The sequence below is a fragment of the Abramis brama genome, assembly GCF_963993115.1.
Source record: "Abramis brama genome assembly, chromosome: 8".
In the NCBI taxonomy this organism is placed as follows: domain Eukaryota; kingdom Metazoa; phylum Chordata; class Actinopteri; order Cypriniformes; family Leuciscidae; genus Abramis; species Abramis brama.
In genome coordinates, this window is record NC_139970.1 from 25358908 (window position 1) to 25385912 (window position 27005).

At 38.5% G+C, this 27005-nt stretch overlaps 1 protein-coding gene across 28 annotated transcripts in view; it reads right to left on the bottom strand.

The window, feature by feature from the left end:
- The window catches only part of neb (nebulin), a 61850-nt gene that overhangs the window by 19666 nt on the left and 15179 nt on the right, over positions 1–27005 (bottom strand). For 17 of the 28 annotated variants that reach the window (XM_084121253.1, XM_084121251.1, XM_084121247.1 and 14 more), the window contains 84 exons: positions 26433–26639; positions 26205–26309; positions 26002–26109; positions 25547–25858; positions 25238–25444; positions 25039–25143; positions 24232–24339; positions 23783–24094; positions 23446–23652; positions 23253–23357; positions 23038–23145; positions 22606–22917; positions 22303–22509; positions 22072–22176; positions 21634–21741; positions 21230–21541; positions 20911–21117; positions 20652–20756; positions 20465–20572; positions 20067–20378; positions 19764–19967; positions 19557–19661; positions 19239–19346; positions 18844–19155; positions 18533–18736; positions 18295–18399; positions 18060–18167; positions 17655–17966; positions 17315–17518; positions 17107–17211; positions 16875–16982; positions 16455–16766; positions 16129–16332; positions 15932–16036; positions 15741–15848; positions 15339–15650; positions 15044–15247; positions 14713–14817; positions 14436–14543; positions 13998–14309; positions 13699–13902; positions 13441–13545; positions 13220–13327; positions 12818–13129; positions 12523–12726; positions 12057–12161; positions 11835–11942; positions 11350–11661; positions 11146–11250; positions 10958–11056; positions 9841–9942; positions 9631–9738; positions 9235–9546; positions 8874–8978; positions 8676–8780; positions 8470–8574; positions 8270–8377; positions 7960–8070; positions 7643–7840; positions 7460–7564; positions 7260–7364; positions 7052–7156; positions 6857–6964; positions 6632–6745; positions 6347–6544; positions 6099–6203; positions 5899–6003; positions 5704–5811; positions 5510–5617; positions 5306–5413; positions 5115–5219; positions 4922–5026; positions 4708–4806; positions 4498–4602; positions 4280–4384; positions 3645–3749; positions 3449–3553; positions 3252–3356; positions 3059–3163; positions 2838–2942; positions 2456–2560; positions 1481–1585; positions 269–370; positions 18–125 (listed from right to left, as the gene is read on the bottom strand). In XM_084121253.1, the coding sequence (XP_083977379.1) occupies positions 18–125; positions 269–370; positions 1481–1585; positions 2456–2560; positions 2838–2942; positions 3059–3163; positions 3252–3356; positions 3449–3553; positions 3645–3749; positions 4280–4384; positions 4498–4602; positions 4708–4806; positions 4922–5026; positions 5115–5219; positions 5306–5413; positions 5510–5617; positions 5704–5811; positions 5899–6003; positions 6099–6203; positions 6347–6544; positions 6632–6745; positions 6857–6964; positions 7052–7156; positions 7260–7364; positions 7460–7564; positions 7643–7840; positions 7960–8070; positions 8270–8377; positions 8470–8574; positions 8676–8780; positions 8874–8978; positions 9235–9546; positions 9631–9738; positions 9841–9942; positions 10958–11056; positions 11146–11250; positions 11350–11661; positions 11835–11942; positions 12057–12161; positions 12523–12726; positions 12818–13129; positions 13220–13327; positions 13441–13545; positions 13699–13902; positions 13998–14309; positions 14436–14543; positions 14713–14817; positions 15044–15247; positions 15339–15650; positions 15741–15848; positions 15932–16036; positions 16129–16332; positions 16455–16766; positions 16875–16982; positions 17107–17211; positions 17315–17518; positions 17655–17966; positions 18060–18167; positions 18295–18399; positions 18533–18736; positions 18844–19155; positions 19239–19346; positions 19557–19661; positions 19764–19967; positions 20067–20378; positions 20465–20572; positions 20652–20756; positions 20911–21117; positions 21230–21541; positions 21634–21741; positions 22072–22176; positions 22303–22509; positions 22606–22917; positions 23038–23145; positions 23253–23357; positions 23446–23652; positions 23783–24094; positions 24232–24339; positions 25039–25143; positions 25238–25444; positions 25547–25858; positions 26002–26109; positions 26205–26309; positions 26433–26639 (12954 nt within the window). Of the gene's footprint in view, positions 1–17; positions 126–268; positions 371–1480; positions 1586–2013; positions 2116–2455; positions 2561–2837; positions 2943–3058; positions 3164–3251; positions 3357–3448; positions 3554–3644; positions 3750–4279; positions 4385–4497; positions 4603–4707; positions 4807–4921; positions 5027–5114; positions 5220–5305; positions 5414–5509; positions 5618–5703; positions 5812–5898; positions 6004–6098; positions 6204–6346; positions 6545–6631; positions 6746–6856; positions 6965–7051; positions 7157–7259; positions 7365–7459; positions 7565–7642; positions 7841–7959; positions 8071–8269; positions 8378–8469; positions 8575–8675; positions 8781–8873; positions 8979–9234; positions 9547–9630; positions 9739–9840; positions 9943–10957; positions 11057–11145; positions 11251–11349; positions 11662–11834; positions 11943–12056; positions 12162–12522; positions 12727–12817; positions 13130–13219; positions 13328–13440; positions 13546–13698; positions 13903–13997; positions 14310–14435; positions 14544–14712; positions 14818–15043; positions 15248–15338; positions 15651–15740; positions 15849–15931; positions 16037–16128; positions 16333–16454; positions 16767–16874; positions 16983–17106; positions 17212–17314; positions 17519–17654; positions 17967–18059; positions 18168–18294; positions 18400–18532; positions 18737–18843; positions 19156–19238; positions 19347–19556; positions 19662–19763; positions 19968–20066; positions 20379–20464; positions 20573–20651; positions 20757–20910; positions 21118–21229; positions 21542–21633; positions 21742–22071; positions 22177–22302; positions 22510–22605; positions 22918–23037; positions 23146–23252; positions 23358–23445; positions 23653–23782; positions 24095–24231; positions 24340–25038; positions 25144–25237; positions 25445–25546; positions 25859–26001; positions 26110–26204; positions 26310–26432; positions 26640–27005 lie in introns of all 28 variants that reach the window. The other 11 variants (XM_084121252.1, XM_084121248.1, XM_084121259.1 and 8 more) reach the window with 1 other exon arrangement.

Sequence of the window (27005 nt, forward strand, 5' to 3'; positions counted from 1 at the left end):
CAGGAGGGTAAACCTACATTGCTGGTGATCTCCTTGACCTTCTTCATGTGCTGGCTCGAGGGAGTGTCATGTCCAAGTGTGTAACCTCTCGCTTTGGTCTTGTTGTATTCCATCCTATATATAATCTAAAGAAGTGAACAGAGAAGCCAAAATATAATGCATTCCCATACAATGACTGGATTATTAACTGAACATTAGGATTGTCTACTGTATGTATGTATAAATGCTTTTCACATGAAGGTGGAAGGCAGATGGTGATGATACTCACATCGCTGATTTGCTTGCTGCGCTTGGCAACTTGGTAATCAGGGGTTTCCAGCACTGAGGTGTATTTTGACTTGGCACGTTCATACTGCTCTTTGTACTTCCACTACAGGAAGTAATGGATAAGAAATGATAATCACAGACAGCACATGAAGCATATTTTATATAAAGCTATTACGAAGATAAGGGTGACCTCACATCAATGGAATTTTTACAGTATTATATTTACTGTTATAAGGATCACTAAGTAAGATACTGTGATATTTAAGTTGTATAACAACTGTCAATATCATGCATTAAAAGAGAAGGTTTAATCATGACAGACTTAAGCTAAAGTACATTTAAGATGTATAACAACTCAATTTCGTGCATTAAAAGGGAAGGTTTAATCAATCTATTCAGAGGAGCAAATAATTACTTATTTTTAGCAGTCCATAAAGACGCACACATACATACATGCAATAGAGAACATGCAATGTGCTGTCAAACAAAATGGAGATGGAGGTGGAAAGCAGCTTCAGGCAACAGCATACAGAAAGACATTGACAAGTTACAACTTATTACTACTACTGTATAATGTCTTTACCCTTTATGCTCATACTCTTCTGCAAACCTTTGAACATGGCGTTTTGTCTCTAAATGTTTGTCTCAAAATTTTTTTTATTAGTGCTTCTATTTATACATTTTTTTGTGACATTTTTAACTAATTTAATTTTATTAATTAAAGCAAAGTTATTTATTTTATTTTATAATATTTTAATACATTTATTTATTTAAACTAAAAAATGCATCATTGATTCTTTGTTCATTGCAAAATAATAAACTGATTTAAAGAAACTAAAGGAAAACACCACCATGACACCTTAAAGTAGGGTAGGTTTTTGCTAGTTTATCAATATTTTTTAACTTGCTCTGAAAAATTGTGACGACCTGACATTTATACAAAACATCCATATTCTAACATAGTTTACTTTTCAGTTAAAATCTACTTCCATTATATAGCTAACTACTGTATGAATGCAGCACACCTTTTCTCCTAAGAAAGTTAAGGAAAGTGATCAGTGGATGTGTTTTAAAAGCAGGCTATGGTGAAAAAACCAAAGTAGTAATAGTTAAAGGCTGGATATTACCACTAAAGGTGATGTTAGGGGTGCATTAATGAAGAGATGAGATTTCTAGGGGGCTTGGAAGACTCTACCAGTGGACAGATGGTTACCTTACTCCACATGCCAGAGTTGAACATGGCAACGAGAATATCAGGACGGAGCAGCTCATTGCAGCCACTCTTGAGTAACTCCTTGGCCTTGCATTTATATTTTCCCTGTCCATTGAGGAAACACACAAACACAGATGCGCAAATCATGCCACAATTGAAGACAGAGACAGAGAGTAGCTCCTGAAGTCCAGAAAGAGAAGCTAAGTACCAAACTGTGTACTCCAAATAAGCAATTTCACAAGAGTAAACAACCTTATCCCCACATAACTCATGACCTAACAATCAAACTGTTTAGATGGAGCCCTATCTGGAGCACACAGATATGGACCTAGCTGTGCACACTCAAAAATTCCCATTTGGGTTTTTTGAATGGCAAACTAGAAGACACCTAAATCAGGGGAGAGAAAGAGACACAATCAAGTGACGTTGTAGCCATGCGACAGAGCCATCCATTGGATTGGAGACGACCTCATGCTCGGGCCCCTGTATCAGGCGATGGACCCGGAGGGGGCGGCTGGAGCTGGTGGCTTTACCTGACTTAGCTTGCTGGCCTCCTTAGCCAAGATGTTTCTAGGGTCATCTACAATTATGGAGTACTTATCCTTAGACTTCTCATAACTGGCACGGTAGGACCTCTGCTCAGGATTTCAAAAAAGGAGTTAAAGACAACTGCCTTGAGAGCAGTGAGGATGACCATTCATTCAGGAGGAGAAAATATGTCATGACAGGTAAATTTTCATGAAATATAAAGGAAACTAACAGTTTGAGGTGGTATTAAGCATGTTGCAATAGTTTACCTTTAAAGATGTAACCATTATAGAGGCAGTGGAAGAAACACAGGTTATGTACGCAATCTTTCTTTGTTGTATTTTTACAGCATTCTTGCTAGCATTCTCTTGCTTCATTACTCAAATTGTATTTAGCATTTAATATACTACAGTATTATGATATGAAGTCATGCTTCTATTGACTTACATCATTAATCAAAAGGGAAGCGTTCTTGGCAGCCTCAAAGAATGGTGAGTCACATGTGTATTTGAAGTTGGCTCTGTTCTTCTCGAATGACGCTTTGTATAGCCTCTGTCAAAAAAAAAAAGATAGAAGAGAGTATGAGGCGGTTTTTGTTGTATGCCATTGAATATTCATTGTACTTTCACGGTAAACCAATGTTTACCATGTTTTCTGTATCTCCACCCCCCCCCAAAAAACCCCCAAAACTTTCGGTTAGGGAAATATGAAATATGATTTTTTTTTTTTTTTTGATGCATCAAATTTTAGTTTGATGCGAAAAGGGTCCATAACTGTATTCATTAACACATCTGTAGTAGAAATTCGTAAAATTGTGGTTGCTCTTTACTTCGCTGTATAGGGTCTTGTTGTGTTCAGCCTGCACCATCTCAGGTGTGTCCCACACATAGCAGCCGATGCCCTTGATCCAGTCCAGATCTTCTTTGTACTTGACCTAAAGTGGAGAAGAACATGTGACAGTGGTTAAACAGCACTATGAGCTTCTTTTATTGACACTGTGAGCTGATGAATTACAGAATAAAAAGAGAAGGCGGGTTTAGTTATACTCACATCACTGACGCAGTCCCTCACAATCCTGCTGTGGAAGAACTCAGGGCGGTCAGGGATGGACTTCCAGGTGCCCAATGTGCTTATGTACTTCTCCCTGTATTTGACCTGAGAAAAGGAGAGAGTGAGTGACAGGATTCCTCACTAAATCACATTTTTCATGTTCAAAGCAAACAAAGTCTCTTAGTTTACTAACCTCACTGATGTCATCTCTGACCCTCTTGGCACAGAGAATATCCAGTGCGTCTTTGTCAGCGTGGTAGTGTCCCTTAGCAAGCTCAAAGGTCTCCTTGTAGCGCAACTGGAGAGAAATTATATAGATTGTTAGGGCGGCTCTATAACTGATATTGAACAGGCCAGTAAAGGAAGAAATAAAGCATCTGGTTGACTTACATCGCTGGCATTGAGGTAGGCCTTCTTAGAACGAACCAGGATTGGTGTGTCATGAATGGGAGTATACTTATGCTTCATCTTCTCATACTGTTCCTTGTACTTTTTCTAAAGATGACACAAAAGATGAATTACAGGCTTTTCTGCATACACACGTTATACATTGCTAAAAAGGATCTTGGTGTTAAAAAAAAATTACCTCACTGTACACCACTTTCATGGAACGGGCATGATCCATGATGGGAGTATGTGATTCTGGGGTGAAGAAGGCCCTCTCCTTAGATGCCAGATCAACGTACTGGTACTGTGAAGAGACACCAGTATTATATAGGCAAATCTGTATAGGCAATTTTTTTTCTGGTAAATTGAGAAGATTTACTAGAACAGATTTAAAAACACTAGGCATCATACACTTGTCGACTTTGTAAATGGTTACAGAGAAAAACTGGACTTTACACTAAATGACTGAGGATCACACACTACCACAAACAACCAGAAGTCCATCTGAAATAACCAAACTCACACAGAAATATGTGCTTGTTGCTAGGAGACGCATGACAAATTGAGACAATTTCAGCTCAAAATATAAATATCTTCCAACTGAACGGAATCAAAATCTGAAACTTGTGACAGATGCTTTCCTTCAGTAAACTGCACGTCTTTGACTGGAAATCGCTTTTGTTTTTTTACATCAATCACATCAGCGAGGGTCTGACTATCATTTGTAAAACCTGACCCATTTAATTTTGAACCCTTAGTATGATCTTTTAATTTGACATATTATAACAAGTCATTATTTATGTTTAATTAGTGTTTGGGCTAAAAGTGATTTACCTTGTTGGTGAGAGACTGTGCCCACTTGGCTCTCTTAATGTCCAGGCCATCCACAGTGGTGGTGCATTTTGTCTTTTCCTTATTGCCATCAGCTCGATACACCATCTAAGGATAAAAACAGATAAAGAGACATTGAAGGATGTGGATAGGCTTTAAAACAGGAATGATGGAGTCTATAATTGAGATATAAAGCTTGAGGATGCAACAAAATCACTTACATCACTCATGTGGGTCTTGAGTTCAGACACACGCTTGTACTCTGGTGTGTCCAGGACCACACTGAAGTTGGAAAAGTTCTTCTTAGCATCAACTTCATACGATTTCTAGCAAATAGATAAAAAAAAACCCTGATTAGTACCAAAAATTATCAGAATAAACCAGTATGAATGAAATGTGGCATGCATGATAATAAGTATATGAATAATTACTCTAAATTTGCTGATCTCACGGATTCGGTTCATCTCAGGGGAGTCCACCATAAAGCAGCCAATACCTCTCAGCCAATGCAGATCCTCTTTATATTTCAGCTGCAGGAGATATAAGAATAGTTATTATACCTGAAAATGTCAAGAGGGCAAATGCAACGTTTCCAGTATGCAATGTGTCGCAGTAAATTTAGGTGCATGTATGGGGGACACCTACATCGCTGTTGAGCTCATTGACATGGAAGCAGTGCAACAGCTGTGGGGTGATGGTCATTGGCAGAAGAGTTCCTCTGCTGTTGTAGTACTTTTCCTTATAGCACACCTGTAGAGGAAAATAAACCATCAATAGAGCATCTGCTAATTCTGGTGGTATAGTATGAACTCATATTTTACAATAAAGACATACTTACATCACTGATTGCTTGCTGAGTGGCCTTAACCTGTCTGATCTCAGGTGTGTCATACTCAGAGTGGATCTTGTCCTTTTCCTTCTCATATTTCTGACGATACAGCCGCTATGACAAAATGCAACCTTGTTAATATTCTTGTTCATGAGTTAAAAATTCTAAAGTGAAACGCTCTACATGGATATTGTACTTACATGGTTGGTGACCTTGTTTGCATTCCTGATGGTGAGAAAGTTGACACCTTCAGGATCTAGTTTGTAGTTCCTGGCTTTCATCAGATCATAGGCTTCCCTGTACTTAATCTACAGAGATTGGAACATCAGATGATAAATCATGTTGTGAGCAATCATTCAAACATTTGACTCTTTTTTATTTTGAGAATTGAGGTGTTCTCGTACATTGCTGGTGACGATGCTGTTGGCTTTGGCCTGTTTGTTGAGTGGAGTGTCATAAGGCAGAGTGTATCCGGTAGGCATACAGATCTTATTGGCCTCTTTGTAGAAGTTCTAAAAAGAAAGAAAGGATGTGGTTGAAGCATTCATCAATGGAGAGACCAGTACATATTCTTATGAATTGCTAAGAGACGTCATACTTCGCTCTGGATGTAGTTGGCTTGACGGGCCCTTTCAGTATCGACAGTCACAGCAGGAGCAGTGTTTTTACCCATGACATTTGTGACATAGTCATGACGGTAGTTGAGCTGCAGACATGAATGATATGAGTTAAAAGATTCTGCTTCAATCAAAATGCAATAAAGGCATTCTGATACATGGTTTTGAGGTGTTACCTCGCTCAAGTTCTTAGCGCTCAGCTTGCATGTTTCATAGACAGGGGTGTCCATGACCACAGAGTACTCCTTAAAATGTTCGATTCCCTTAGCTCTATACAGATTCTGAAAGAGAGTATCACACAGGACAAGAAAATCAGATGTGAGATGATTATGGAGTAGGAGGAGCATGAAAGAAAATTAAATGAGGCTACACTTACGTCACTCTGCAGTTTCATAGATTGCTTGCAACGAAGAATCTCAGGAGTGTCCCAAGCATAGCAGCCAATACCCTTTAACCAGTTGAGGTCATCTTTGTAGAAGATCTAAATTAGATGCAATAATACAGGGTTACAGCAACAAAAAGACCTCAAAACAATCTCAGGTAGTGGAACCTAACGTGCTTGCCATTTGCGTATGACAATACACAAAAATATGAAACATGTTTGGATGTGTTTGGATAACTCACGTCGCTCAGTTGCTCGTTGACCTTGCGGGCATGTACATACACCTGCATGTCAGGCAGGCAGATCCACTGGTGCAGGTATTTACGGTAGTCGACCCCACTAACAGTCTTCTGAGTATTGCGTGCGGCTACGATGTCAAGCATGTCGGGAGGTACATTGATTTTAGCCTTGGTCTTCTCATATTTTTCTTTGTACAGGCGCTAATGAAAAAGGTGTTACAAAGAGCTTTTAATTGTTTGTAGATTTGGTAAGTTACAAAGCTGAACCTCAGCTGATGCTTTACTCACATCCAGAACCAGTTTTCCAGCTTTGATACATCTTGCAGTGGCGGGGTCGTCCTCAAGACACTTAGGCAGACTGTACAGGGTCTTGAACTTCTCATAATCTTCCTTGTATTTAACCTACAGAAAGCAAGGAAGTTTTAAGGGCCAGGATGTTTAGGACACTCAGGCAGTTCCCTCTATATGGAGGTATAAGTAAGCACTGGAGAAGGGACTGGAGAAAGGACTCACATTGCTCAGGATGACCTTCTGTTGTTTGGCATGGACTAAGGCATGGGAATCGTGAGGGATGTTGTAGCTCTTGGCCTTGATCTTGTCCCAAGCAGCAGAATATGCTTTCTAAATGTACACAAAGAACATTTCAAGAACTGGGACAACAAATAAAACCAAGAACTCAGGATTTTAGAGCTTTTCTCGCAGGCTTACGGTGCTGTAGATCTCCTTCAGGTTGAAGCATCTTGCGTAGTCGTGGGTGTCCAGAATGGTGGTGTAAATATGCTTCTCCTTATGATATGCCTCTCTGTAGTTCAACTGAAGATGAAACATAAAATATGCAGCTTATTACCTTTTTAACTCCAAAGTATAGAGCTCTTGATAGTACTGATCTGACTTATCAGTTAATGGGAGTACAAACCTCACTGGCCCAAGTGTGGCCCAGGATGGCAGTCACATATACAGGGGTGTCTGTCACAATGGAGTAGTTGTTCCATTCCTTCTTGCCTTCTGCTTTGTATTTAATCTGTATAGAAAAAAATAATTAAACCTTCAAACAGGAGGAAACACAATAATGTGTCTTTATTGTAAACTACAAGATGAGTTGAAAATGTTACTCACATCACTCTGTAGCTCATATGATTTCTTGGCACGTACGATCTCTGGAGTGTCCCAGGCGTAACAGCCAACGCCCTTCATCCAGTTCAGGTCTTCTTTGTAGAACACCTGCCAGGGAGAAATTAGTCAGATGTAGCCATTGAACAGGTCTGACACATTCAAAATATCACTGTAATCATAACCTACATCACTCAAGATCTCATTGGCCTTGCGTGCACGGATGGCATCGTTCTGATCAGGGTGGCATGTCCACTGGTGCAGGTGTGTACGGTATAGCACGTCACTTAGGATTTCCTGGCATTTCTTGGCAACCACATGGCTGATCATATCAGCAGGAATGTGGAGCTTAGTTTTGGTTTCATTGTAGTCTTTGTGGTAGTCTCTCTGATGGACAGATTGAAAAAAGTCTGGTTGATGAGGAGTTAAACTATACGATAAGTCAAGTGGATATCAAAGTACAGCGATCTTAGACCTCAAGCATGGTAATAATAAAAACAACTCACCAGATTTTTCATCTTCTCCATATGGCCAGAGCGAACCACCTCAGGGTAGTCAACCAGAGTTGAAGCCATGTAGTGGCCTTTGGCTTTCTCATGGGCATCATGGTACTTATACTGCGGTGTTTCAATACAAGAAAGAATCAACAATCATCCTTCTAAACCAGTATTTAACAGTGTTTGAAGCAAACAATCAATATAGGTATAATATTAAAAAGCCTTTTTTAAACACTGCACTGTCAGTAACTGACCCAAGTTATGTGGCAATAAGGAAAGGGTCTATTTTATTTAATATTACTTCATTTTTGATACTCACATCACTGATCATGTCTCTGGTCCTCTTGGCTATTTGTACTGGCATATATTCATGGTTCAGCTGGTAGCCAGTGGCTTTGCTCTCATCCCAGCTGACTTTGTACAATTTCTAGAATAACAACAACAAAACATCCTAAATGCAATTCATCACATATATAACATCTAAACATATACAAACATGTCTGGAATGTACTTTGTTACCTCACTGATCATCTTTGCAACATCTCTAGAGTGAGCCAGCTGTGGTGTATCTTCAGATCCAATGTAGTGACCCTTCTCCAGGTTAAATGATTCTTTGTACTTTAGCTGAGTAACAACAGAAATATGGACCCAACTGATAAGTTAACCTCTTTCACATCAGTATTCGCCAATGAAGATGAAAATACCAAAATCTGAGACACACTTACATCGCTGAGGTTGAATGCGTTAACCTTTGCAAGGACAACCTCAGGGCGATCCACAATGTGAGTAAATTTGCTAAAGTTGTCTTTAGCATCCTTCTTATAAAGTCTCTGCATGGGGAAAAGAAACATGCATTGTTGTAAGATAATGGAGGTTTTATTATAACAGAGAAGTTAGACAAAAAAAAGTGTGGTCAAACTTACTTCGTTTATAATCTGTTGGGCTTTTCGGACTTTGACATGATCTACACAATCAGCAGCCACCCATCCACAACCACGTAACCATTCCAGATCTGATTTGTAGACATTCTGGTGGGAGAGTATTATTATATTATATTATATTATATTACATTATATTATATTATATTATACGTTACATTGCATTACATTACATTATATTATATTATACATTATGTTACATTGCATTACATTTCATTATATTATATTATATTAAAATCATTTAAATCAGATGTTTTATATAGTAATTGAAAATGTAAATTTATTCTGTATTTCAATAAACGAGAACAATTATTTTGATTTAAAAACCTCTTCATCCAATACTTACGTCACTGGCTAATTCATACGCTTTACGGGCCTGAATGACATCATTTTGATCGGGCATGCATGTCCACTGGTGCAAGCGAGTTCTGTAGTTGTCATCATTAACTTGGATCTGGCACTTCTTTGCATGCTCAAAAGCTATCATGTCCACTGGCAGGTTGAACTTGGTCTTGGACTTGTTGAAGTCCTTCTTGTAGAGAGCATCACTAGCAATTCTAGCTGAATTCAAAGCCAGCACGAGCAAAGGATCATCCTGGACGCTTAGGGCTCCAATGTGATGACCAACTTGCTTACGATAACCAGCCTTGTACTTGTACTGCAAAAAAAGGAAGATTTATTTGCATGCATAAATAAAATTAAGGTAAAATGGGTTTAGGATTAGGATTATTTATTTACTTACATCACTCTGCACTTTACTGGTGTTGATGCATTGTTTAATTGGGACTGCATCTCCGGGCATGAAGTATGATGTGGATTTGACCTTGTTCCAGTCTTTGGTGTACAAATGCTACAAGTGATGTTCAAAATGTCATTTTTGTTACTATTCAACTTTTTTATTCAACAATTCTTACAGACAATATTTTTTTCTCAAAAATAAAAAATGCTTTACCGGGTGGTGCATTTTGGCCACTTCCCTTGCTGTAGCTAGAACTGGGGAGTCTGTCAAGGTATATTTAGTCTTGTCCTGGTGCCAGGCCTCACGGTACTTAGCCTAAGACAAAACAAAGAGGACACTTAGAGAACAGTCATATGTTTGGAGAGAACATATTGCAAACTAAATATACTGTAAAAGCTCTGTTGTTTGAGTAACTACATGGAAAACCAATGCTTATTAGAGGTTCAAGCATGAAGTGTGCCCTAAAAATCTCTTACTCCATTCATTCACTATTAAAAATGATATAAAAAAATAATAATTTGTTACATTTATATAGCGCTTTTCTGGGTACTCAAAGCGCTTTACATAGAAGGGGGGGAATCTCCTCAACCACCACCAATGTGCAGCATCCACCTGGATGATACGACGGCAGCCATATTGCCCCAGAACGCCCACCACACACCAGCTTATTGGTGGAGATGAGACAGAGTGATGAAGCCAATCAGTATGTATGGGGATGATTAGAAGGCCATGATGGACAGGGGCCAATGGGCAAATTTGGCCAGGATGCCGGGGTTAAACCCCAACTCTTTTTTTCCGAAGGACATCCTGGGATTTTTAATGACCACAGAGAGTCAGGACCTCGGTTTAACGTCTCATCCGAAGGACTGTGCTCTTTGACAGTATAGTGTCCCCGTCACTATACTAGGGCGTTAGGACCCACACAGACCACAGGGTGAGCACCCCCTGCTGGGCTCACTAACACCTCTTCCAGCAGCAACCTAATTTTCCCAGGAGGTCTCCCATCCATGTACTGACCAGGCTCAACCCTGCTTAGCTTCAGTGGGCAACCAGTCTTGGGCTACAGGGTGAAATGGCTGCTGGCCAATATCACCCTGTGCCAATATTAAGAAACATTTTAATGATATGGCTTTGAAACTGAAAGTTAAAAAATGTAACATGTATGGAAACTGCTTGCATAATCAGAGATGAATTTAATTGATTTAATTTCTCTTTTCATTAAATGAAAATGTAAAATTAAATTTAAAAGTAATTACAATTTTATCATTGTTTATCATTGTTGTTTTCCTTTGTATGAATGGATGATTGCAAATTATGTCGTAATGCTTACCTCATTGAGCACTTCAGCTGCGTTTTTGGAGCACACAAAATCAACTCTTTCAATGGGTGTTGTATATTTCTGATCGTCCAGCTTCACACGGTAGCCTCTCTGTGAATCAGAAAAAAAACAATCACACCTCTGTCCTGCATAAACTCATTGGTAGAAATAGCTACAGTATACAGTGCCAAAAGACTTACGTCAGCCAGAATCTTTTGGGCATTCCTCACTTTGATAACTTCAACAGACTCATGGGGAATCCATCCACATCCCCTGAGCCACTCCATGTCAGCCTTGTACACAGCCTAAACAACAAAAACAATCAAGTGAAAGAAAATATCACACTATTTCCTAGATTTTTTTCAATGGAACCATTTTAACTGTTCAGTCAAAGCTCAACTTACATCACTACGCAGATCATAGACTTTCCTGGCCTGGACGACGTCATTGGAGTCTGGCAGGCAGGTCCAGTTGTGCAGGTAGGTTCTGTAGTTGGCATCATTGACTTGGATCTGACATTTCTTAGCCAGCTCAAGAGACAGCAGGTCCACTGGGAGGTTGAACTTGGTCTTGGACTTGTTAAAGTCCTTCTTGTAGAGAGCATCACTAGCAATCCTAGCTGAGTTCAAGGCCAACATGAGCAGAGGATCATCCTGGATGCTGCGGGCTCCAATGTGATGACCAACTTGCTTACGGTAACCAGCCTTGTACTTGTACTGCATTTGAAAGATTTGAAGTATTCATATTTACATTACTCTTAAATAACTGAGGGGACATTTCAAAGCCAAAATTAAAGATAGCTAATCAAAACCTTTTGCAATATAAGAGAGAGAAAATACTACAAAGTTTAGAAAACAGACAGAAAAAACATGAATTTGCGTTTTCTTACGTCACTGGCTATGTCTCTGGAGGCTTTAGCCTTGATCACAGAAATGGCATCCTCTTTTATCTGGTATCCCTTTGCCTTTGTAGCATCCCAGTCTTTGGTATACCTTTTCTGCAACAGGACAAAAAGTGGAAAGTGTTATCCAATAGTTTAATAGCATAATAAGCTCATAAAATAAAGTTAATTTTAGCAATACTCAGCAATTCTGCATGTGAGTTTGCTTACATTGCTGACAGCAATGGCATTGGCTCTGGACAACTCGATGGCAGGTGTATTTGGCATGATGTGGACAGATGTCTTATCTTTGTCCCATGCTTCTCTGTATTTCCTCTGTGAACAAAATTATTCAAATCAAAAAATCAAAAAAAGGTTAAGGGCTTTATATGGGACACATTGACGCAAAAACAAAAAAGACACAATTCAGTTCACAATTCTATTACACTAATTTAGAAAGATTCTACATTTCTAATTAACTGTACACATAATCGTAATTACTATCATTACTACTACAACTATATTCTTCCTATATTTAAATGTTTTGATTAATAATTCTGTGTAATTGAAATTAAAATAAATATAATTTTACCCAGTGTTTGTGCTATTTTATGCTTCATAATTTTTAAGCAGTCTTCAACTGTAATCTGAACATAAAAATCTGAGTGAAGTACTAAAGGAATGGCAATAATCTTACATCACTGAGGATGTCAGCATTTTGCTTGGCTAAGACGATGACCGGTAAGTCCACAGCACTGGTGAACTTGACAGTACTGGGAGGCTGGCGATACAGTCTCTCGTTGAGGATCGTCTGAGCATTCTTGGCTTTGATGACATCAATAGATCCTTGTGTCAACCAGCCACACCCACGGATCCACTCAAGGTCAGCTTTGTATACAGCCTAGTTTGAAAGTTTGCAACAAAAATGTTAATTTAGTAATATAACAAACCAATGTAAACAGCACAGTGTGTAAAACTAATCATATACGTACATCACTGCGCAGATCATAGACCTTCCTGGCCTGGACGACATCATTGGAGTCTGGCAGGCAGGTCCAGTTGTGCAGGTAGGTTCTGTAGTTGGCATCATTGACTTGGATCTGACATTTCTTAGCCAGCTCAAGAGACAGCAGGTCCGCTGGGAGGTTGTACTTGGTCTTTGATTTGTTGAAATCTTTCTTGTACAGAAGATCACTAGAAATCTTGCCTGAGTTCAAGGCTACCATGATTAAGGGATCATCATGGATGCTGAGGGCACCAATGTGGTGTCCTTGCTGCTTCCTGTATCCGGTTTTGTACTTGTACTGCAAGGTTTTAATGCATAAAAGAGATTGAGCACTATCATTTAACAGAGTGTGTTTAATGTGTTAGATAAGATCCACAATGATACTTGCATCACTAATGATGTCTCTGGAAGCCTTGGCAGATTTCACTGCGATGGCATCCTTAGGCAGGAAGTAGCCCTTCTTAAGGCTGTTCTCATAGTCTTGACGGTAATATTTCTGCAAGAACATGGGGAATCAACACATACTGATTTAACAGGATTTGAAACATTAACTATTGTGCATTTATTTCTGATTTATTAGTCACTACGAAACAGTGTTTTTATACTTACGATGCTTGTGTTGAGTTTGTTCTGTTTTCCAAGCACGATCTCAGGGGTGTCTGGCATGACATGGATATTGATCTTCTCCTTATTCCAGGCATCAACATATGCACTCTGCAATGCAGTAATAATGAAGACAAAAAGACAGACACATGCACCTATGCACCTATGCACTACACAACCCCAACCTGCAACAGTGATTTCAAACAGTGATTTAATTTTTTTAACCTTTACACATATTAGTGAAATCTTCTAGGAAAAAAATACCTTGTCCATGATCTTGGCATTGGCTTGGGCAAGAGCAAAAGGTACGGAATCTGTCTTGCTAGTATACTTTAAGGTGCTTGGATGCTGTCGGTACTTCCTTTCACTCAGAATCTCACCAGCCTTTTTAGCCTTCTCTACATCAACCGAGCCAATGGGTACCCATCCTGTACCTCTGATCCATTCCATATCAGCCTTATACACAGCCTGATGGTAGAAAATACATGAGAAATAGTAAGAAAGCAGACAATGCTGGTAGTGTAGATCAATTGATTACAAATAAAAAATTTACAGAAACTCACATCGCTCTGAAGATCATAGACTTTCCTGGCCTGGACGACGTCATTGGAGTCTGGCAGGCAGGTCCAGTTGTGCAGGTAGGTTCTGTAGTTGAAATCATTGACTTGGATCTGACATTTCTTGGCCAGCTCAAGAGACAGCAGGTCCACTGGGAGGTGGAACTTGGTCTTGGACTTGTTGAAGTCCTTCTTGTAGAGAGCATCACTAGCAATCTTTGCTGAGTTCAAGGCAAGCATAATCAAAGGATCATCCTGGACACTGAGGGCTCCAATGTGATGACCAACTTGCTTACGGTAACCAGCCTTGTACTTGTACTGCAAGAGAAGGATGATTGCAGCATTAAAGATGTCTCCTATTTATATTTACATGACAGGGCAATAATAATAATGTATCAATCAGCTTGTAATATCAGTGTGACTTTCTAGACAGTATATACTCACATCACTAATAATTTCTCTGGATTTTTTAGCAGCTTTGATGGCGACAGCATCGGTTTTGATGTCATAGCCTTTCCTGAAAATGTCCTCAACCGCTTGTCTGTATAGTTTCTGTAAGCAGAATTTTATTTTGTATTTTATGTTTTTCTGAAGTGAAATGCTGAATTGGACTAATTTGGAAATCAAACAGAATGCATGAATTTGAGGGGCTTAGTTTAACAACTTAAACTAAAACAAAAATATAATGAAGAAAAAACAATCATTCAAAAGTGATACCTACCTTACTATTGGTAATTGCATTAGCCCTTGAGAGCACAATCTCTGGGGTATCAGGAGGGATATGGATCTTTATCTTGTCAGCCTCCCATGCTGCATGGTACTGACGCTAAAATGAAAAGAATATGTTGTCAGAAACAATTTCAATACTGTGTCAGCTGTAATTAAGGACAATAAGAACATCTGGATCAAAAATAACATAAAAGAGTCATATATGCAAATTAATGTATGCTAAACCTTATGTAGTAATTGATATTGTGACTAAATTGTTCTCCAGAGAATTGTGTTGACATAGTTCAGTTGGATTCCAATCATATGACATTTATTCTACTAACCTGATCCATAGTTTGAGCATTTGCCTTTGCAAGCACCAAAGGCATGGACTGCATGTCTTGTGTATACTTGAATGTTTGTGGTTTCTGTCTGTAGAGTCGCTCATTGAGGATCTCAGCTGCTTTCTTTGCTTTCAGGACATCAAGCGAGCCAATGGGGACCCATCCTAGACCAGTCATAAACTCCATGTCTGCTTTGTACACAGCCTGAGGTGAAGAGGAAATGTTACTTTGCAAAACTATACAGTTCATATCTGATTAAAAAGTATCTGTAGAAATATTAGCTTGACAAACGTACATCGCTACGGAGATCATAGACTTTTCTGGCCTGGACGACGTCATTGGAGTCTGGCAGGCAGGTCCAGTTGTGCAGGTAGGTTCTGTAGTTGAAATCATTGACTTGGATCTGACATTTCTTGGCCAGCTCAAGAGACAGCAGGTCCACTGGGAGGTGGAACTTGGTCTTGGACTTGTTGAAGTCCTTCTTGTAGAGAGCATCACTAGCAATCTTTGCTGAGTTCAAGGCCAGCATGATCAGAGGATCATCCTGGACACTTAGGGCTCCAATGTGATGACCAACTTGCTTACGGTAACCAGTCTTGTACTTGTACTAAAAATAATAAATAAAAAGGTTTTAGAAAGTAATTGTGAATAATAATGTGTGCGTTTGGCACAAACTATGTTTAAAAAAGTCACTCACGTCACTGACGATATCCCTGGATGCCTTAGCTGCTTTGATAGCAATAGCATCACCGCGCAAATCGTATCCCTTCTTCTTAGATTCTTCATTGGCAAGTTTATACCTTTTCTAAAATCGGAAAATATTTTACAGATTTAGAGTTATCAGAAAAAAATTAAAATGTGAATATTTCAGACATATACTGTACATACCTCACTGTAATTTATATTGTTCTGCTTTGCCAACAGAACATCCATACAGTCAGGCATAATGTGGATTTTCGTTTTATCCTTGTCCCAGGCTTCAGTGTAAAGTTTCTAGAAGAGTTGAATAAAATTATGTCAGACATTTAAAACTTTAAGCTATTTGTAAGAGTTCTTGTGTTCAGAAACCTACTGACAAAATTTACCTTATTTGCAATAGTAGCATTATTTTTAGCTAAAACTAGTGGCATGTCTTCAGTAGTAACTTTGAACTTAAAGTTGCTTGGGTGCTGACGGTACTTCCTTTCATTCAGGATTTCCCCAGCCTTTTTCACTTTCTCAACGTCAACTGAACCAATGGGAACCCATCCTAATCCTTGAAGCCATTTCAGATCAGCCTTGTACACTGCCTAAATGCACAGACAAAAAATCAAAAAAAAATAATAATAATAATAATAATAATATATATGAATAATTTGACATGATTGTAGCAAAAAATAACAAAAGTCAAGAGGACTTTAAATAGACATACATCACTCTGGATCTCATAACATTGTCTGGCCTGGACGACGTCATTGGAGTCTGGCAGGCAGGTCCAGTTGTGTAGGTAGGTTCTGTAGTTGGCATCATTGACTTGGATCTGGTTCTTCTTGGCCAACTCAAAAGCTATCATGTCCACTGGGAGGTTGAACTTGGTCTTGGACTTGTTGAAGTCCTTCTTGTAGAGAGCATCACTAGCAATTCTAGCTGAATTCAAAGCCAGCACGAGCAAAGGATCATCCTGGACACTTAGGGCTCCAATGTGATGACCAACTTGCTTACGATAACCAGTCTTGTACTTGTACTACAATTAAATGATTAAAAGGCAATAAGAGTGAATAAAAGACTAGGAGAACATTCTGGACCATGAACTATGAATGACTGTGAATAAAGAAAGGACAAGAGCACTCACATCACTGATGATATCCCGAGAGGCTTTAGCTGCTTTAATAGAAATGGCATCACCACGCATGTCATAGCCTTTCTTTTTGGCCTCCTCATTTGCAAGCGTATATTGTTTCTGGAAATAAAAACAATAGTTAATTTCAATGCCCACAAAATGATTAAGAAAGTAATAAAGTACATTTGAGGAAAAAAATATAACTTCTCATCATCAGTTCAATGACTTGAACCGAATGACTCACCACACTGTAGTTAATTTTGTTCTGTTTGGCAAGCAATATCTCCATTGTATCTGGCATGACGTGGATCTTGGTCTTATCATTTTCCCAAGCTTCCACATAGCTTTTCTATAGTGTAAAGAAAAATAAAAAGAATCATATATGCAAGAGTATCTATACACATTACAATGGAAAAGAGAAGACAATTATGGTACTGATCAAATCAGGCTACCTTGTTCATGATGCCTGCATTGTTTTTGGCCAAGACCAGTGGCATGTCTTCAGTTGAGCAAGTGAACTTGAAGTTGCTTGGGTGCTGACGGTACTTCTGTTCACTTAGGATTTCTCCAGCCTTTTTAACCTTCTCAACATCAATCGAACCAATGGGAACCCATCCGAGTCCTTGAAGCCATTTAAGATCAGCTTTGTACACCGCCTGAGAACAAACATAGCAAAAACATTGTCATTATGTACAGAAATTATATGCCTGTATTATAAGCTGGATGTTTTTGAAAAATTGAGATCTCGCTTTTTAAAATCCTATATATTAGCATATCTATGTAGCAGCTTACATCACTCTGAAGATCATAGACTTTCCTGGCCTGGACAACGTCATTGGAGTCTGGCAGGCAGGTCCAGTTGTGCAGGTGGGTTCTGTAGTTGAAATCATTGACCTGGATCTGACATTTCTTGGCCAGCTCAAGAGACAGCAGGTCCACTGGGAGGTGGAACTTGGTCTTGGACTTGTTAAAGTCCTTCTTGTAGAGAGCATCACTAGCAATTCTAGCTGAATTCAAAGCCAGCATTAGCAAAGGATCATCCTGGATGCTTAGGGCTCCAATGTGATGACCAACTTGCTTACGATAACCAGTCTTGTACTTGTACTGTTTAAAAGAAAGAGTGGTTTATGACATGAGTAAATTTTATGATATGAAATGTTTTGTTGACTTTTTAATGCTGTAAATCAAAATACTCACATCACTGATGATGTCCCTGGAAGCCTTGGCTGCTTTGATGGCGATGGCATCACTTCGCAGGTCATAGCCCTTCTTTTTAGCTTCCTCGTATGCAAGGTTGTATGATTTCTTAGAAAACATTCAAATAAGCAATTATTTTATTAAAAAAATTCACACAATAGAAAATAATATATCAATTATTAATCAAGAACATCCATTATACACCATTAAGGGGCTAATGTTGTGTCATACTTACCAGACTGTAGTTGGCTTTGTTTTGTTTTGCTAGTACAATGTCCATAGCATCTGGCATAACATGGACCTTTGTCTTGTCTTTGTTCCAGGCGTCAACATATTGTTGCTATCAAATAGGAGCATGAAATTAAAAAATAAGAAAAAATACTTCACATCCACACATCAACTGTCTACACACTTAACAAATTAAATAAATGAGAAAATTACACACGCATATGCAATATCTTATCAGCAGTTACCTTGTTCATGACATCATTGTTGGCTTTAGCCAAGACAATCGGCATGTCTTGAGTTGACATGGTGAATTTGAAGTTGCTTGGGTGCTGACGATACTTATTTTCACTCAGGATTTCTGCAGCCTTTTTCGCTTTCTCAACATCCAGAGAACCAATGGGGACCCATCCGAGACCTTTAAGCCATTTTAGATCAGCCCTGTAAACAGCCTAAGAGCATATGTTGAAAGAATACCTGTTAGTGACTCAAGTCAATTCCATGAAGATCCAGGAATGGATAAATGCATTTTGCTCAACAGAAGATGGATATCACATACATCACTCTGGATGTCATAACATTGTCTGGCCTGGACGACATCATTGGAGTCTGGCAGGCAGGTCCAGTTATGCAGGTAGGTTCTGTAGTTGGCATCATTGACTTGGATCTGGTTCTTCTTGGCCAACTCAAAAGCTATCATGTCCACTGGGAGGTTGAACTTGGTCTTGGACTTGTTGAAGTCCTTCTTGTAGAGAGCATCACTAGCAATTCTAGCTGAATTCAAAGCCAGCATTAGCAAAGGATCATCCTGGACGCTTAGGGCTCCAATGTGATGACCAACTTGCTTACGGTAACCAGTCTTGTACTTGTACTGCAAGGAAAGAAAATATTCTCAGTGTAGCAAATTATATCCTCAATGTGTCATATATTGCCTTATCAGTTTGTTGTACTTACATCACTAGCAATGTCTCTGGAGGCTCTGGCAGCGATGATAGATATGGCATCACTGCGCATATCATAACCCTTCTTCTTGGCCAGTTCATGGGCGAGTTTATATTGTTTCTGAAGAGCAAATCACACAAAATATTTGAACAAACTTGTGGGAGCAGCACAATATAATGTATCATTTGTTGTCTTCACATAAAATCAATGTTCATTGCTCTTAATCTGTTTATGTCTCATACTCAATATTTATAATATTTGTTTCAGTTTTACAACTGGAAATACTTTGATATACAAATGAGCATTTAGTTTTAAATATTAAATACTGACCTCACTATAGATTACTTTGTTTTGCTTTGCAAGAACCACGTCCATTGCATCTGGCATGATGTGAACCTTCGTTTTATCACTGTTCCAAGCTTCAACATATTTTGACTGCCAGAATGGAGAGAGAATTAAACACCACAATTAATGTCAAAAACAATATTTTAGTCTTTTCCCATATGTCTCTAGATATCACATGTACAGCTACAGTACCTTGTTCATGATGTCATTATTGGCTTTAGCCAAGACCAGTGGCATATCTTCAGTTGTGCAAGTGAACTTGAAGTTGCTTGGGTGCTGACGGTACTTCTGTTCACTAAGGATTTCTCCAGCCTTTTTCACCTTCTCAACATCAATCGAACCAATGGGGACCCATCCGAGACCTTTTAGCCACTTCAGATCAGCTTTGTACACCGCCTAAGAGCAGACATGAGTGAAAAGAGTACCTATACAAGCCTCATAAGAATGACCCTTCAACCTTATTTATGAATACAATTGCAGTAAATTCAGACATACATCACTCTGGATGTCATAACATTGTCTGGCCTGGACAACATCACTGGAGTCTGGCAGGCAGGTCCAGTTGTGCAGGTAGGTTCTGTAGTTGGCATCATTGACTTGGATCTGGTTCTTCTTGGCCAACTCAAAAGCTATCATGTCCACTGGGAGGTTGAACTTGGTCTTGGACTTGTTGAAGTCCTTCTTGTAGAGAGCATCACTAGCAATTCTAGCTGAATTCAAAGCCAGCATTAGCAAAGGATCATCCTGGACGCTTAGGGCTCCAATGTGATGACCAACTTGCTTTCGATAACCAGTCTTGTACTTGTACTGTGAAAAGTCCATTAAAACATCTATTACTTTCTGATAAGTACACAGTAATCATATGATGGGTCCAATAAGGAAGAAAGACTTACATTACTAGCAATGGCACATGATGCTTTAGCAGCTTGAATTGCGATAGCGTCAGCGCGTAGATCGTAACCTTTTTTCTTTGCTTGTTCATTGGCAAGTCTGTAAAGTTTCTAAAGGAAAATAAGAAATTATTTTTTACTATTATACTTGCAATCAGTCAACAATTAAGAATCTGATGGCATCACTAACCTCACTGTAATTAACTTTATTTTGACGAGCAAGAGTCACTTCCATCGAATCTGGCATAATGTGAACTTTGGTTTTGTCCTGTTCCCAGGCTGAAATATACTTTTGCTGTAGAAAGAATAAATGGGTCAATTTAAATTATTAATTTATACTGGCTATTATTAATTATGTGTCACTAAAAAGAAAGTCAGTTGACTAAACATAATAGTCAAGATAATCAAAAGCAAAGCGCAGTGTCAAGTCAAATGGTTTCAATTTTCACCTTGTTGTTGATGTCATTGTTGGTTGCAGCTAGGACCAGATCCATGGAAGACATATCTTTAGTGAACTTGTGGATACTGGCAGGTGTGCGGTACTGTTTCTCGCTGCCTATCCGGCTAGCAAGTTTTGCTTTCTCCACATCCAGAGATCCAATGGGAATCCATCCAACTCCTTTGATGTAACTGTTATAATCAGATTTGTAGATGTTCTGCAGAATGAGAAAGAATGCTGTCATATCCACCATGTAAAATCTAATTGAAAAAGAATAGCATTTTATCAAAGACATTAAAACATAAGAAAATGCAAAGATCCCGACTCACATCACTTGCTATCGTCTGCATGTTGCGGGCTAGAACCAGGTTCATGGCATCAGGCAGAACTTTATTATGTGCAACGATATGCCTGTATCCAGCAAAGGTCTGAGCAGCCGTAGCCTGCTTAGCATGTACAACGCTCAACATGTCCACGGGGGTGTGGTATTTCAGTTTAGACTTGTGGTAATCCTTCTTGTACAGTTTATCACTCTGAATCTTAGCCACCTGCATGTAGTGCACCAGCAAGGGGTCGTCCTGGATGCTACGGAAGCCAATATGATGGCCTCTTGCTTTATTGTACTCCTTTTTGTACTTGTACTGTAATGAGAAATATTTGTAGAGGTCAGAACTGGTAATACTTGGATAAAGCTAGTAACAGAAACATTTGATTATCTATTTGAGAAACTCACATCACTGGCAATGTTTGTGGAGGTCCGAGCCGCAATCACTGATACAGCATCTGCCTTGAGGTCATAACCTTTCTTCTTCAGGGCTTCCAGTCCTGCTTTGTAGGCTTTCTGTAGTCAAAACGTAATTCTTAGGCATGACTTGCCTCATTTCTTTTACAAAATGGCTACAAAATCACCATGATACAAGACACCAATGCTCAAAGGGTAGCATTTATTGTCAATAATTATAGGAATAAACAAATCTTCCACAAAGCAATATACATCATTACCAAACTTTAGGCTGTTGCCAAACAACGTAGCAAAATGGCATATTAATATTAATTAGATTATATATTAGTTAGTTCCAGCAAAAGCAGACAAAGTGTCTGGAAATATTCTGTTGAAAATGTATTTTACTCAATTTGAACTTCTTGTAAACAATTTAAAGATTACACCTACCTCACTCATGTTGATGGCATTAGCTTTTGCAAGAACGATTTCCGGAATGTCAGGCATGACATGGATCTTTATCTTGTCCTTGTTCCAAGCATCTGTGTAAGCTTGCTGCAATAAAATGCATTTAAAATATTATTTATTAATGGGACCAGCCACATAATCCATTAAAAATTGCATGCAGATAAATCTCAGAATTTATAATTACCATAAGTTAATTACAAAAGTGTAACCTACCTTGTCCATGATTTTATTGTTGGCAGTAGCCAATGCGAGATCCATAGAGTCCATAAGTTTTTTGAACTTGTAGTTGGAGGGGTGAGTGCGGTAATTGTGTTCACTCAGGATCTTTCCTCCAATCTTTGCAGTCTCTACTCCCAATGAACCAATGGGCACCCATCCCATACCCTTCATTGTGCAGTTGTACTCACTCTTGTACTCAACCTGAAAAATACAAGTTTCATTTAGACAATGTATAGTGACAGAAGTGGAAGCTTTGCTTAAAAAAAAGGACATGTAAAGTTTAAGAAGATGACTCACATCACTGGAGCTGACGTTCATGGAGCGAGCTAACGCCAGGTTCATGGCATCAGGCAGCAGGGTGTAATTATGGAAATGCTGCTTGTATCCTGCATATGTCTGAACCTTAGAGGCATTTTTGGCCTGCACAACACTCAACATGTCTACGGGGGTGTGGTACTTCAGCTTGGATTTGTGGTAATCCTTTTTGTAGTTCCTCTCACTCTGTATCTTAGCCACCTCCATGTAATGCACCAGCAAGGGGTCGTCCTGGAGGCTACGGAAGCCAACATGGTGGCCTCTTGCTTTCTCATATGCCAGCTTATACCTGTACTGTAATGGCAGAAACATGGATTGATCAGAAAAGATTCCAACACATCAAGGATTTTTGCAAACATACAGTATAAGAGCAAGTATAAGAGCCAAGAGGACAATGGCCGATGGGATACTTACATTGCTAACAATATTTCTGCCGGCTTTGGCAGCCACAATCGAAATAGCATCTGGTTTGAGATCATAGCCCTTTTTATACATTTCCACCAGGCCAGCTTTGTAGAGTTTCTGAAAATACATAGAAAAGGCAATGAAATATACTGCACTGGTGTTTTTTGCTTTGATTATTAATGAAAATATTTTGAATAAATGCAAGTCAGTCTTGTGAATCATACCTGGCTCATGTTCAATGAATTGGCCTTGGCCAAGACAATTTCAGGACTGTCAGGCATCACATGAACCTTAAGCTTGTCCTGTTCCCAGGCAGCATGGTAGGATTTCTGCAAACAAAAGCATTTAAATGTTCATGGATTGACCATTAATCTTTCACCAGTCAAACCAATGAAAATAAACAGGATATAGGCTTGCCTTGTCCATGATCTTATTGTTGGCGGTAGCCAATGTGAGATCCATAGAGTCCATAAGTTTGTGGAACTTGTAGTTGGAGGGGTGAGTGCGGTACTTGTGTTCACTCAGGATCTTTCCTCCAATCTTTGCAGTCTCTACTCCCAATGAACCAATGGGCACCCATCCCATACCCTTCATTGTGCAATTGTACTCACTCTTGTACTCAACCTGGGAGACAACAAACAAAATGTTCAGTCTTTTGTTAATCCAATTGTACTTCAATCATAATAAAGATCACACAAGTTATGATCTACCCCCTCCAGGTGGGATGTATGAGTTTTAAAAATTATGGACTTACATCACTGGAGCTGATGTTCATGGAGCGAGCTAACGCCAGGTTCATGGCATCAGGCAGCAGGGTGTAATTATGGAAATGCTGCTTGTATCCTGCATATGTCTGAACCTTAGAGGCATTTTTGGCCTGCACAACACTTAACATGTCCACTGGGGTGTGGTACTTCAGCTTGGATTTGTGGTAATCCTTTTTGTAGTTCCTCTCACTCTGTATCTTAGCCACCTCCATGTAATGCACCAGCAAGGGGTCGTCCTGGAGGCTGCGGAAGCCAACATGGTGGCCTCTTGCCTTCTCAAATGCTTTTTTGTACTGATACTATGATCAAAGAACAATACATTCTAATCAATCCAGTATATCCATTTATTATTATTTATAATTTTTTGGTTTAGATTTTTCAGACCTACTGAACAGGCCTTTCAAACATTTTAATGCAAGATGCAGGTTGCACTTACATTGCTGGCAATGTGCCTTCCATGTTTAGCAGCAAGAATGGAAATAGCATCAGATTTCATGTCATAGCCTTTGGCAATGTCCGCAAGCCACTGAGCCTTGTAGTTTGACTATAAAAATAAGATTTTTTGTTAATATGTACATTATATTAGTCTTTCAAAACAAACAAACAAACAACATTTTTTTTACTTTAATAAATGAAATGTAATTAACTGATCAGGTCATAGTATAATACATATTTTCATAGTATAATATATAGTATAATATATATTTAATGTATAATTTATAGTATAATATAGGTCATAGTATAATATTTATTTTTATATACATAAAATACATAAAATATGTAATATATATATATATATTACATAATATAATATATCCATATATATATATATATATATATATATATATATATATATATATATATATATATAAAACAAAAATACGTTTAAAAGAAAAAACTTTAAAACACTGCATATGTTGAAAAAGTGTTAATGCAATAATTAAGTTAAACTATCAATGAACAAAACTTTTATAGCATTTAATTTCTACATACACAATTTAACATTAAAAGATGTATATGTTAACATTAGGTAATGCATTAAGACCTACAATAAGCCAAGATTAATAAATGCTGTAAAAAGTATTTTTCATTATTTCATAATATCTAATATTAACACATAGAACCCTACAGAAAAGCGTTTCTCTTTTATTCAATTTAGATTGTATTTTTCCATTACAAGTAAACACTTTGTACATACACAGAACATACAAACATTTTGTCATTTGCAGTTCACTTCATTCACCTCACTCATAGTCTGGGCATTATATTTGGCCTGGAGGAACCCTGGGGCATCAGCTGGTAGATTGTAGGTGTGCATGAATTTCTCTCCAGAGGCTTTATAGGCCGTCTAAAATGCAATAAAAATAAAACAAGAACTTGTGAGTCAGTTCTATAGCATCATTGTGGTTATCATTCAGAATAGATTATTGAAGTACTCTTACTTTATTTTGTAGTTTTGTGTTGCTCATGGCCAAAACCATGTTCATCTGGTCTGTTAGACTGGAAAATTTCAATGCACTGGGGTGAATTCTGTACGACTTCTCATCAAGGGCTTTGTTGGCAGTCTTAGCCCTCTCAACATCTATAGAACCTATGGGAACCCAGCCTGCTCCTTTGAAGATGTTGTTGAAATCTGATTTGTACAAATTCTGAAGAGATAAAAAGGATCTGTTAATTATTTTGTCAAAACATAAGTAATCATTCCAGGTTTACAATAAAAGTACCACATATCCTTTTTCAATTGTTCTTACATCACTCTGGATCTCCATCATGTTGCGAGCCAGTCCAATGTGCATGGCATCTGGAAGGAGGATATAGTTGTGATGGTGCTGCTTGTATCCTGCATTTGTCTGAACCTTGGAGGCATGTTTGGCCTGCACAACACTCAACATGTCTACGGGGGTGTGGTACTTCAGCTTGGATTTGTGGTAATCCTTTTTGTAGTTCCTCTCACTCTGTATCTTAGCCACCTCCATGTAATGCACCAGCAAGGGGTCGTCCTGGAGGCTACGGAAGCCAACGTGGTGGCCTCTTGCCTTCTGATATGCAAGCTTATACTTGTACTATAAAAAAACAACACAACACAGTTGTATATACAGTACGTCAAAAATACACTCAAACAAATTCAATATTAACTGATTAATATTAATATTCAATATTAATAATAATATTCAATATTAATTAAATGAAATATATGCTTGCTTACATCACTGGCAATATCCCTGGAGGATTTCGCAGCAATGATAGAAATGGCATCATGCTTCACTTGATGTCCTTTCAGTAGATCCTGCTTGTGTGCATAGGTATAGTATGTCTGCGAAAGCAAAAGAAAACACAAGCTCTCAGCAGAACTAGATTCTGATAACCGTCTCAATGTTGTATACAGTATAAGATATACAGCACTCTTACCTTGCTGACATTCACAGCGTTGTACTTGGCTTGCAGGAGCTCTGGTACATCAGCAGGGAGATGGTAAGTGTGCTTGAACTTCTCACCACTGGCCTTGTACAGTCTCTGTACAAAGAAAACAATATGAAAACAATATGACATGATTTAGAAAGAAATGCATTTAACCTCCATTATGGATACTCATTAAGGACTCAAACGATAAAACAACAGAATGTATTTGTCCCTCACATCGCTTAGCTGCTGTGCGTTCAGTTTGGCTTGTTCCATGACTGGGGTGTCCAGAACGCTGGTGAACTTGAAAGTGTCTGGGTGCTGCCTGTACTTCTTCTCATTGAGAGCTGCACCAGCAGTCTTTGCTCTTTCAACATCCAGTGAACCGATGGGGATCCAGCCAGTGCCCTTTACGTAGTTCTCGTAATCCTGTTTATACTGGAACTGAATTGGAATTAAACAGCACATTTTAGTAAAAGCATTCACAGAACTATAAACTTTAACGTGTCTATTTTCTCACATCTTTATTATCATTATTCTCTGATCTAGATTTAAAAAAAAATAATCAAAAGCATAGTGAGTTTCTTCAACATTTGATTATAAGATCGTAATTGTTAAAAGCATTTATTGATTTTTAATATGTACAATTATGAATTAGGGGGCGGTAATATTTTTTGAAAGACGTCTCTTATGTTCACCAAGAATGCATTTATTTGATCAAAACAATAATCAAAAAAATTATGTAAATATTATACAATACTTGTTTTCTATTTTAATATTTAATTTATTCCTGTAATGGAAAAGCTGAAT